General features: G+C 39.3%; 1 protein-coding gene across 1 annotated transcript in view; it reads right to left on the reverse strand.

The window, feature by feature from the left end:
* The window catches only part of MTA3 (metastasis associated 1 family member 3), a 133,213-nt gene that overhangs the window by 34,380 nt on the left and 85,392 nt on the right, over positions 1–13,441 (reverse strand). The window contains exons 15-16 of the mRNA XM_056488054.1: positions 9,803–9,889; positions 4,856–5,002 (exon numbers count right to left, since the gene is read on the reverse strand). Coding sequence (XP_056344029.1) covers positions 4,856–5,002; positions 9,803–9,889 — 234 coding nt within the window. The remainder of the gene's footprint in view (positions 1–4,855; positions 5,003–9,802; positions 9,890–13,441) is intronic.

Consider the following 13,441-nt stretch of genomic DNA (forward strand, 5'->3'; position numbering starts at 1 on the left):
GAAAATTTAGGGTTCTCTTTTTTTATAGTAACAGAGCACTGATTGTTTTTTGATGTGCAATCCATCCTGCTCCTCTGTCACCATAACAGGACATCTTTGTCTCTACCAAAACATAGTATTGTGAAAACAACAATTAGACACCTTTGAGAAAAAACAACTCACTCACTGCTGAAAAATTCCATTGGAGAGTGAAGCCTCCTTCCCTTTGATGTACTTTCACACAGTGTTATGTGAATCTAATTATAATGAAGCATGTATTATAATTAATTTCTCTGTTTCAAAAAAAATTGGGACAGGAAAGGTTTTAGTCTCCCTGTGTGTCAGTCATGTTTTCATCCATTTGTCATAAATAGGAGTGAAAACTAAGCCTTTCTACCTTGCTCCTCTCCTGAACAGCCAACAGTATCAGTCATAACCATAGAGAGAAGGATTGACCAGAACAGTATCTAAGAGAGAAGGTACATCTTTTTGAGGTCTTTCTCCATTTGCCAGTTTCTCATGTCACCTTTTCATCCTGCCAGACCAGAAATGTGTGGGTTCCTCGGAAAACAGACCCCAAAATTGTTGCTTCATTCCTAGATACTTCATGTATCTGCTGTTCACTTCAGTATATTCCAGAACAGAAATTTGACTGTTGAAAGAATCCTCTTGAAGGCAGCAGGACATCTCAGACTGCAATGCAGCACTAAAGGTATGGCAGGGGAGAGAGGAGGAGGATCAGGGCTGATGATTTAAGTCCCTTTATTTTTGTCCACAACATGAAAATGATTATCAACAGGCACAGACAGATTTCTGTACCTCATTAGTGATGCTGATGCCTTGGACGTCCTGTGGATATTCCAGTTCTCATGCACAAAAGGTAAGGAAATGCATGTCAGATGTCAGAGACTGTTCTTGTGTAAAATACTCCACCTGATGTTTCCAAATACTATAAGCAAAAGTATCATTACTCACCCTGCCAAAACAATAGGCTGCCTTGAAATTTGACTACTTGGATGCACTAATGTTAAGCAGCTTGTGGGAGAAAGTAATTGCTTGGAATAATTTCAGACACTGTAATCTAAAGATCAGATTCAAAATATCTAAAGCACTTTACAGTCACACCTAAATCTTCCCATCATCAACTCCAGTAACAAAATTGGATACATGTAACCTTCTGCAACATCGTGATTTTCTGAAGATGGAATTTTCCCACTTGAAAGAGGCTATCGTCACAGCAGACAACCACTTCAACATCTTATGCTGGCTTTAATTTCAGCAGCATTTGAAATGCTGCATCTCAGAGTAGTTAAAACCCCCAGCATGTATATTACACAAAACCTTCTCAAAGGACTGTGACTTTTCCAGAACAGCAAAACGCCAGCTCACTGACATTTTTGATTACATCTTACAGAATGCAAGATTTGCTGCTGTTTGAAAATAAAATGAAAAACACTTTTCTAAGACCATACAGCAAAAGTCTTCCTCCCAATAAGGGACACAAAACCTACAAGATCCTCTCTTTAGCTACAATACACAGTGCTTAAGCAGTGCAAAATCACTCATGCCCATGACTGACAAAAATAAGGTATTAGGGCACAACATCCCCATTAAGTAAAGATAAGTGAGCTCCCTTATCATTCTCAACAATGATCAAGTAAAATCAGTCAAAAAGGCCAAATTCCCTCACTCCTACAAATTGCACCAGGCTCTTTCTGAAGGTGCATCCATGGAAAACTGAAAGGGAATTTTTTGCTGCATTGGCTAACAGCACAACTCAAGCCAATGTAGAACTTGTATAAGAAATGCTAATCATATTCTTGTTTATTATTCTTAAAAGCGTTTAACTAAATATTAATTATGTTTCTCATAATCTTCCCCCACTTCCCCAAAGAAGCATAAAAAAGTGCCATTTCCATAATGTACTGCTATATTCAAAGCAAATAATTATTGATTTGCTTAAAAAGAAATTCTGCCAAAATAAGGCACTCATCCAGGCAGTAAGATTGACTTAAATTATGATTATCTAAATATATATTTGCACAAGTCTAAGCAACATTTATTCAAATGCTGTGAAATATTGTATATCTTAAGTAAACATATTTCTGTGGCTTTCTCACAACAAATATCTAATGCTGTTGGAAAAAAAGCAAATTTGAAAATGCAGACATTTCCATGTCAATAATATTAAGATTATGAAGACAGCAAATGAGATTTGATGTAAGTCCCCCATGCTCCTTTTTGCTTGCTCATTTCACCAAAGCATGCACTGAAAGGCAGAATCTGTCATCATCTCCACACCAGGCTTTCTGCATACTGTAAATTTATACAACCCAATCAAACCTGCAGCAATTGATAGTATTTTGGAACCAAAAAAGCTTTTTAGTGCATTTATAGTAACACAAACACTCTGGGGGCAGGCAAAACTTTTCACTGCACAAATAGTACAGTGTGGTCAGGGAAGTGACACAGAAATCACCACTTCCCAAGCTGATCTGGTGCTGAAGAGAAACTGGATAAAACACAAGCAAAAACATATATATTTTATATTTACCAAAAACCTGAGGAGGAGGCAAATGGTAAATATTGAAGGTAATCACTTTTAAGTCAGAAGAAATGGAATCTGAGCTGTTGAGTATCATTACTTACTGTTACTTGTTAATTGCATTTTATTTACACTTTTCCACATTTTAATTAAAGTGAGTGGCAAGAATAATGACCAAAATAGCCATTTTTAATACTAAGATAGTAATTTTTGTACTTTAAAAAAATACAGATTTCATTTAGTTAGGATATATGCTTTCCAGTACATTGTTTTCACAGAAAACAGATAAGCAGAAATATCTCCTAAAGCAATGACTTGCAGTTCTCAATACTAATTTTTCAAATTAGATGTTATTTTGTGCAAATTGCCTTAACAGAGCTGACTAATACACACTAATTAGTGTAGCTAATGATTGGTTTTACAGACTCTTTACTTTGAGGAGAACATCCATACTATGTAGAAGAAAAATGTTAAAGACTTCTAAGCATGCCTCCTTGCAGAGGCCTAAGGAGGGGCTTAATCACAATAATTACCTTGAACTTACTGCTACAGCCTTCTCTGCTGGAGAAATGTGCAGGTTGCAGAAGATGGGGGTCAGTCTCTTTTCACAGATAAGAAATGATAGGACAGGAGGAAACAGCTTCAAGTGGTGCCAGGGAAGGTTGAGGTTGGATATTAGGGAAAACTGAAAGCATTGTGGAGAACTGGAACAGGCTGCCCAGGGAAGGGATCCCTGGAATCCCTGGAGGATTCAACAGTTGTGGCATTTAGGGGTTAGTGGTGGGTTTAGCAGTGCTGAGTTATGGGGCTGGGCTTGATCTCTGAGGTCTTTTCCAGCTGAAAGCATTCTCTGGTCATTTTTGCACCCAAAGGAAAGTAATTCACCACTCAGAGCTTACATGGGGAGTCCAGTCTAATGGCCAGCATTGGTGGAGGGGGAGGTCTTTGCTCACATTCTCATGCAGCAGCTACTAAACCATCCATGCAGAACTCCACCCTCAAGGGTTGCAGTGCAAAGTCAGCATTTATGGCTCTGCCTACTAATGCAGATATCATTTTCTCCCAACTGCAAGTCCCAAGGTGTCACCTTGGTCCCTCAAAGAGCCTGTGTTGCCATGAATGTTGTGTGTCTGTAGTGTAATAGCTGCATGCTGAGCAGAAATGCAAGCAATCCTCTCTTCTGTATATTCTCAATAACCACTTCTTCTCAAAGGATGTCAAAATTCCTATCTGGGTGTTATTAAATGTAGTAGGTGTTTTCACAGCAGTATACAAGTAATGTTTGCAATGACAGAAAAACACAATTATGGGGAAGATGATGGATAATGAATCAAGTTTTTCTCCCTTTATTTGGAATACTATTTCTATTTTCTTTCAGCTTGTCTGAAAGACAATTCCTCTCCTTTCTACCTTGACCTATTGTGTGAAGCATGAAAGCAGACAGACACCTCTTCTGTGAACATCATCTCCTGAACAGTCTATTTGAGAGCCCAGTGTCTGACAGGTCCCTACCCTCAATAACCTTATTCAATTACAGAACAAATAAAATAATGGCTTACAGAAGTTATATCTCACAAAGAGATACAGGAATGCGTGCATGCATCTTCTTTTACAGTAAGCATTATATCCTGCTGGATTTTCCTCTTATAAGGACAAGGTAAAACTGTTTACAGTTGGAGTTGAAAAATCCTGTTTGGCAAAGATTAAATAAAAATAATCAATAATGCACAGTCACTTTTCAGGATGAAAAATTAAGATTATTTGAGAAAAGTTAATCTTACTCACAAATTTCCACCCTCTTTTTGTTTGGGTCTGGTTTTCTTTTGGGTTTTTTGTGTTTTGTTTTTTCACAGCTTCATTCCTGCTCTCAGTTTGCACCAAGGTGTAATGAAGTGGCTGAATACACCAGGCCTGTACACCACCTCTGGCACTGCACAATGTACAGAAATAGTCTCTCCTGCACCTCTGGGATACACCTTTTGCTTCCTCCTCTGCAGGGACTGTGGCTTCCTAAGGTGCAATGCAAAAAGCTAAAATAGAACATGCTGCATCTCTGCCTTCACCAAATTAGTTTTCTTTTTTCTTGTCCTTTTTTGGTTAATCAGAATCAGTAAGGAAAATGGCAAATGGATTTTTTGTTAAGAGAAGGCATTAATATGCCCTTATCCAGTGAATAAGCCCCACCATTCATTGCACTGCTGCTATAAACATACCATCCATATCTTACATTTTTCTAAGTCTATACACTCTCATTTAATGTTACCTCAGGTTCACAGAAAGTTTTGCAATTCAGAGAGCTGAGGAATATTTAATTTATATTCCTTCACATACCATCAAGCCCATTATGATGGCTATAGTTTCTTTTCCCCAAAATACTTAATGAAGAGTGGTTGGAGGGTGCAAGCAGTCGTTTTGCACTTGGACTTTGAAGGCTTGGTGTTGACCTGATTACATTGGGTTTCACAGCAGGATGTATCTCTGTTTGAGACAAGAGAGAGAGAGAGAAAGAGAGAGATGATATCTACTTGATTTTAAAATAAATAAAACTATCTATTGCACAGGTGAAATGTACATAAAGCAATCGATTACACACGTGAAATTTACTTTTGATTTTTAATGAAAAGAAAGTTCCTTCTGCATTTGTGTGTTTACAGGACCTTGAACAACACCAGTCCTCATAATCACAATTTCTCCAAGTAAGAAAGATCTATTTCACTTTAGATTACACAAGTTCAACTGCACAGTGCAGATATGTAAGGATTTGAGGTTGAAGAGCTAATAAATACAAACAGTCTGAAATGGGTGTGTTTATATTTTCCTACATTTTTGAGGTTTGTATTGAAGCTACACACCCACAGCTTTTAGCAAGCAAATAAAGCATTTTACTGCAGTGAAACCACCTCAATACCTCAAGCTATTCAGTATTTTCTGTCACAATAACAAGCTTTAAGGGATCTTCCCACACAAGTCACAAGAGTGGAGGAGTGAGGGGGTCAGGTACTATAGGGATCTGCAGCTACAACTACCCCAAAACTGCAGTGGGAGCACTTCCATACAGAGTCATTACTGGGCAGCTTCCAACATCCCAGAGTGTCTAATACGTTTCATGGAGCAAGATTATTTTGGAGAAGGAGGAATAAAGAGGGCAAGAGGCAGCCAAGCACATCTGGCCAGCACATTTCAGGGTGGCAGCTGCTGTGTCTGCCATGAGCTGACACAGCCACATGGAAATTTCTCAGTTAACTGCCAGATAAAGTGGCAATAGGAAGCCTTGGCTGAGCCTGCTGGTCCCTCACCAGGAATTTGCTGAGCCAATTAACTAATTCCCATCACACCTTTGGGTTCAAAGTGCCACCCCTGTGTCCAGCTTTGGGTGGACCCAGCCTTGTGTGGGAAGCCAGCTGCCAGCACTGTGCAGGTGGTGAGGCACTCCAGCCCTCTGGTCACCCCAGGCAGCAGAAGAGGCTGAGCAGGGGAGGGCAGAGGGGCAGGGGTCAGGTCAGCAGGGCCAGCTGCCCAAGGCAAGTGAGATCAGAACACTCAAATGAAGCACTTTCTCATTTGCAGCCCAGGTTTATACCTCCTGAAAAGTGCCTGTTTATGAAACGGAGCACAGAATCTGAGAAGATGCAAAATCTACAGGGAGACCAGGTATCCAAGGAGGAGCCTCTCTCTCCAGCCTCTGCCATCCATGGCTATCATTCAGGAGAAAGAGAAACCACTGCATAAAGTCAAAGCCCTCAGCATGTTTTTCCTCCTTCAGGAATGCCCAAAGTCTGCCATCCAAAAGCTCACCTGCCCTGCCTGGAGCTCTCAGTCTCACAGCCTTGGCCAGGCTGTGCCAGTGTGCCAGGAGCAGACAATGCCAATTTTCACACTGGAAAATACTTTGCTTAACTGCTCACCACTGGTTTGGTTGGGGCTTGCAATCACACTCTCCAAGCATGAACACCCTCCCACGAGAAGCTTCAAGAGGGCCAGGTAAGAAACAGCAGGGCAGAGAAATACATGGGCAAGTACTAGAGCAGCAGAGAGGGAAGGCACAGGTAACCAACCAGTCACTTCAGGGCAGAGCTGTAGATTTGTCACCAAATTTCCCACCACTTAACTAAATGAGGTTTTACAGCTGTTCACTGCAGTATTCATCTGCTTCTCATACAGAAAAGATTTCATGGCATGTCCCGTTTTTCTTGCTGTAGGGAACAAGCATCTCATATTTTGCTTTTTTACTAAAATGGGAACTGAGGCATGCGTAATGTTATGAACACCCCTGATTGCTAAGGCAAAACTCTAAACTGAAATAGAAACATGCCGTTTACTGAAGGTAATTGGAATTTGCATTCTAAAATGTTCATTTAGCAATCTTTTCCAATTTTCTGAAGGAAGTGGTAGATTTCCAGGGCTAACAACACTAATATATTATTTTATTTGCCAAAGAGCTCCAGCAGCAACCACAATAATCCCAGCAGTTGCATCAACACATGAGAACTCCATCTCCTTTCATCTGCAACCTATAGCAAAGGCAGTTTTATATTTTCAGGGTGAGCAAACCCTTGAGGAAGGAAGCATTTCCTTCTTTTGACTTGTATTCAGTTCAGAAGTCACTAATTCTCCACTAGTTTACTATAAAGGCTGTCTTTTCTCTTTCTGCAGTAGAGGAAGGTGCCAAGATCAAGCTCTACATTTAAGTTCTAGAAAGGAATTCAGTTAACCAGCCAGGACCAGTTCCCAATGGACTGAGTCCTTCCTGTGCAGACCTTTACATCTTACTTCATTCCTCCTCCACATACAGACTTGCTTCAAATATTTTCATGATTTAGATCAGCAGTTTATAACCAGCTGCCTCATTACACCCAAGCAGAGTAATGAGGCATTTCAGGGGTTTTGCCCATTATCCCTTCATATAATTGTATTATGGAATAATAGTAATTAAAATCTTTTAATTCCTGCTGCTCTTATCCTTGTTCTATTGCCCAGCACTTCACTGAAAATCTTCTAGCCACCTGCACCTTGTTCTAACTCAGAGAACTGACTATAGCTTTTAAATTATCCCATTACCCACAGAACAAATAACCAGTCAGCCGCATTCTGAAATAAAAATAATATAGGAGTAAGAGATACTGTTTCAAAAACATATTAGGAACGCATTTTATAGGACCAGATTTCAGCCTCAAGCAAGTAAATAACAATAACAACATTAAAAACTTCTCCCTTCTCCACTATGCCAGTAGGGTAAAAAAATACAAAAAACAAAGTAAACAAAGAGAAGCTGAAGTCTTCTACCAAATCACCTCAATAAACACCCTGGATTTCAGAGGCAGCTGCACCTTTCTCTCACCTCATCTCCTCAACATGTATCCCAGCTGGAGTGTTAGCCTAGTTTCCTCACAACTAAATGTAATATAGGACATTTAATTAGCCAGGGGTTCACCTTAGCAGCTTTCTTTTAGGGAGCACAGTGATGACTGATGAGATTGCAGGGCATTAGCCCCAGCTCTTGAGAGCACAAGGCCTAATTTTAATGCTTGTCCTAGCTCACCTGTGGAACCTGCAGCCAAGATGCAGAACAGGGATAAAGGGAAGTGATGACCCAAGATGTGCAGGGCACTGAAATCCTCCTTGCCTTACCAGAAAGGTTGAAAACAGTAGTGCCCTGACACACTGCTAATTGTATGCCAATAAATATCTGAGAGAATGGCCCAGAATAAATCTTAAAAAGAAAACAAATGTCTCCTATACAAGTCATGACATGATTTATAATGCTAGCTCTTTTGAGAAAAATAATGCAAGATTTACTTATTTACTGAAACTGCAAAAATCCCAAATAAACAAAGGAGATGACAAACAAACTAAACTAAAATAATTCCACCAAGCTTCACGGCAAACAAAAAGCCATTTTCTAGCCATCCCTATAAAGCAAATTCAGATGAATGTGTTCAGCTGCACTGGGTTCAGTTCAAATCCCCATAACATACATTATTTTCCTCATCTGTAGTGAGATACCTTTACTTCCCATACAGTTGAATATTAAGCTGACTCTACTGATACATTTTAGCACTGTTCATCTTCTACCAGACCTTCATGTAAATTGACAAAATGCTGGCCGACACTGTTCATCCATTTACTCACATTAAACCTACACACTCAGAATCCCAGAGGGGTCAAGACAACTCCTCAAAGGCTACATAACATGGCACTAAAAATTTCCTCTTTAGATGCCCAGACAGGTCAGCTGGATGAACCATCCCCTGTCCAGCTTCTCCCCTCAAACCACAACTCCAGCAAGTCAGCCAAAGGAGTCCTCCCAACACACAAAACACACACAGCTGGGATGCCTGCAAGAAATCCCTGGCCTTTTTCTTAAACTCCAGGGTAAGAGGAATCAAAACTCAGTGAGAATGGCATTAATTCCTCATTAGACACATTCTTGAAGTTAGTATTTTGACAAAATTGATGTCCTGGAAGAACAGTTGTAACTTACATGAAGAGCTGTTTTCTACTTTAGTAAGGCAAGAGACTTACTGTTCACTTGGATCTAGTACAAAAACAACCTCCTGGTGACTGAAGTTATCAGCAAAACGTCTGGACTGAGCTCTACACTCAGCTGCAGAGTTCACTTCTGTAGAACAGGATTCATACACAGCAGAATTATTCACTGCTTCTCTAATCAATGGATTGATTTCTATATTCCTTTGTGGATTAACAGCCTCTGGATTACCACAATTCTTATATGACTGTGCAAATATTTAATAGCCTTGCAAGGAACCACTATTACCAGAACTTTTCCTCTCCCTTTATGGGTTCATTGTCCTCTTGGTTGTGAACTCAGCATATATTTCATTGCACCTTTTAAACTCAGGTCATCAAATTGCAAGGCATGTCTCTTAGTGTGGCTGAAGTCCTCTGCTTTTAAGTAAAAAGCAGTACTGCAAATGGATACAAAGGGCACAGTAGAGCAGCCCTGGATACTGAGTATCTCCCCTTTGAGCAGTTATTCTTTTTATTTAGACAGACAGACTATTTTTCACATTCCAAATTACATCAGGTTTCACTCTGACACTTTAAACCATATCAGGAGGACTTCTGGCTATATCCTGCAAGTTCAACCATGCAGTTTTGCAACTCCTAGTGGACCACCTCTATTATTAATTTATTAACTTCAGATTTTTTTCTTGTTACTAAAAGCATAAATCTGTTTTTCTGTGCATACCAGTTATGAAGCTTCAGTACACACTGAATGTTCATTTGGTTTGTTGCTCTCTGGAGGCAGATACGCACCTAAATACCCAATGATACATGAGAGTGGCTTTCTGGTGCTTTTTATCTTCAGAGGATTCCCAGCAAGTTCACAATGTCGGTCTGCATCTGAGAATTTTAAAGAATAAAATTTGGTTTAAATATTTTACTATTACGAACAGATTTAGGACACACCAACCAATTTCTGACTTGCATTTTTAACACAAATTTCTTTTTTTTCTCTTAGCCCACCTTTTAGATTCTTCTTTTTTTCATCAGTACTTCTAATCATTAATATTTAAAGGCAGGACATGTCCTCATTCATGCAAGTGATGTTATGATTTTTTTTTTTTAAGTTAATGTAAGTTTTAACACCAGTTAGATTGTAGTTTTTGCTTATAAAGTCTTTCTGGAGATAGTCAGCCAGGCAAATGAAACACAGATGAAAATATGAATACTAAAGGAAATGCAGTTTTGGCTATTAAAAATTATTTACACTGAATTATTTTTTGTTTACTACGTGCTTCTCTGTCTTTAAATGGGGCAATACAGAGATAAGGATTTAAAGCTGGGATGACTGATTTTTGTCACACAAGTCTTCACAGTAAACTTTTCAACAAAATGGTCAGTTGTAACCAAGTATTACAGACTGTAACTTTCTCCTAAGTACATGGAAACTAGCAGTGCAGCAACTGCCTTAAATTTCCTGCTGGTATTGTGAACACACAAGTAGAGATTCCATCCATGTGTCCCAAACACAAAGTGTTAGCATAAACAGGTTTATGCTCAGAATGATGAAGTCACTCAACTTAAGGCAAAAATTCACTAGGCTTCAGTAAATAACTTCTAAACAACTGGAAATAGATCATCTCTTTTTGCTTTTTAATTATTCAGAATGATTGGCTTATCTGTCTTCCAAGACCACATAAAAACCCCCATATAGAGCTTCCAGCATCCCTAGAATACAGATATTCTGTTCTGGACAAAACTGGATTCATACAGTGATTATATAGTTTGGGAGTTATCTCAAAAGGAGTAACTTCCCTCAAATATCTACCTACAAGTTTTACAGAAGGGACATATTATAAATAGGTTATTATTACAACTCCTCCCTGTGCTACACCAAACTCATCCTGTTTGCTTCATTCCAGCACATGAGACAGAGCAAACAGTAACAGGGAGAGGAGAAGACACCATATAGCAGAATTTACAATCCCTTTATCTATTCTACTCTAGATCTGTGCAAAAATCATGACGATCATGAATGCACAGAAATTACTGGAATGAGTATTTCAGATGTTCAAGAAAATGTTTTCAGTGCAGACGAAGTACAACTTACTTTAATAGATTAAGGAATCTACCTAAAATTCTGGAAATACCAATGGGTTTCAAAGGTTCCAGAGCCTTAATGCCGAGTACATGAAGTACTTAACTATTTTTTCTTGATCACAAAACATACTGTGCTCAGGGAAAAAAATCCAAAAAGTGTAAACCTGGTGCCTGGAATATTTTTAATATTGCAAAGCACCTGAAATATTTTAAGTGGTGGAGCAAAATGATGTGTCTCCATTGACTTGCTCAGTAAAATAAGCAGAGGCTATACAGTACTTTATAGCTACTTTGAGAATAGAAAAGTAGTTCCTAAGAAGTAATTAGCAAGAAAATTTTCCATCTACATGTCTTCACTGTAAAAAAAGATATTGAATCACAGAGTGGTATTTATATGCTGACTGGGAATACATACTGGAAGGAGAGCACAATTTTCATGCTTGAGATAAACCATGTTCATCAAAGATGAGTATTTCAAAGCACACCTACCTATTGAAACAGTAAAGTATGTTTAACAGCAGCAAATCTTGATCCATAATAAGGTGCTCCCATAAAAAGTATAATAAACTTTACAATCCTTATGCAGAACACAGAGGAAAAAACAGAAGTTGTATTGTGCATCATTCTCAAGTGTAAAACCAGAGAATAAAATTTGGGTAGGAAGTTATCAAAATTCCCAAAATTTAAAGCAAGTTCTAAAATCAAATATGATCTTTTATATGAGCAACAAAAATCTTAGTAAGATCAGTGAAGTAGTGGAAACTATGAGAAAAAATACATTTATAACAAAAAGGAATCTTATATTTTTTAGTATATTTTTCAAACATAGCAAAAGTAGAAAGTGTGCTGGTGTCTGTAACAATTGATTATGAAGGTGTGAGGAAAATACACAAGAAACATAAAGGCACAGCAGAAAAGATTAATGCATTCCTTGAATCACTGGCCACTGCAGAAGCACTTAAAGCTCACTTCCAAAATACTTTTATGAGGAAAGTATGAGAACTGTGTCACACTGAAGTGCCCACAGTAAGTATTTCAAAATAAACTGGTTAATCAGTAAAAGCAAGTTACCAGGACCAGGCAGAATTCATCCAAACTGCTGAGCATACATGCTGCTGGTGTTTAATGAATACTTAAACAGTCTTGGTTCAAGGGAACAAAAACAGGGCAAATGTGATAATATTCTTCAGTAAGTAGGTCTGCAGAGTGGCAAAAGGTTGCATTATTAATAGATGCACGTGGTTAAATTTGGAAACATCAAGGGAGCCAACAAAGACCTTGGAAGGGCAAACAGGTTTATTTAATGTGTTCTCATTACTCAGTGGTGTATCCTTGCAGCAGGAAGGACAATGGAGTTCTGGGGGAGGTCACCTCTGCCCTTGGTGCATGGGGAACAACAGCCAGAGCCCGTGTCCAGCTCTGGGATCCCCACCAGAGGAGATACAGTACACAGGAGCAGGGCCAGCTGAGGAGGCTCACCAAGCTGATGGGGTGTTTGAGCACAGGACATTCAGGACCTGGGGAAACAGGTCTGGGCAGCCCTGAGGCCAGAAGGACAAGGGGATGGCACCTGGATGGCACCTGCAGCCTCCCAGCACAGCACAGTGACACTGAGCCAGACCCTTCGGAGAGGAACCTGGGGACAGGACAACACACTGCTCCTGTCCAAGGCAACAGCCAGGCTGGGAGACAGGAAATTGCTAGATACATGGATAAGGTTATTTACCCTGAAGTTGAGCAAACACTGGAACATCTGCCCAGAGCAGGGTGCAGTTCCATGCTTGGAGATACAAAAACCTCATCTGGCCAAAAGGCCCATGGGCACGAGAACCTTAGCAAGAGATGGGATTAGAGACTCCAGGGTCCCTTCCTACTTACATTCCTGTAAACCAGTAACTGCCAGGATGCTCTGAGGAGACCATGACCTGTCCACATGCAGCTGATCTGCATCCAATTTGGCGTTTCAGAGAGCTTTTACCAAATCTTATCACTGTATCAAAGATCTCTCATGTCCAGCTGTTACAGAGGAAAAGAGGCTTTTGCAGAACTTAGCACCTTATTAAAATTAATTGTCTATGTAATCCCCAAATGATCTGTGCTGTTCAAATAAAAAAAGGGCAGGAAAAGAGGTGATTAGAGAGTTAAAAATTCCTGATAAGAAATTTCTGAGCATAATCAAAGCTAAAACTGATAGCAAAGGATAGGAGCAGCATCAAGTAATGCATGAAAATGAATTCTGAAGGGGTAAAATAACTAATATATAGATATAATGATGGCTCCTACACCATCACAAAGCAGAAGAGTATTCATGGAGTCAGCATCAACAGCTTTCTAAAAATATCTAGACAATAC

The sequence above is a fragment of the Oenanthe melanoleuca genome, chromosome 3 (assembly GCF_029582105.1).
Source record: "Oenanthe melanoleuca isolate GR-GAL-2019-014 chromosome 3, OMel1.0, whole genome shotgun sequence".
In the NCBI taxonomy this organism is placed as follows: Eukaryota; Metazoa; Chordata; class Aves; order Passeriformes; family Muscicapidae; genus Oenanthe; species Oenanthe melanoleuca.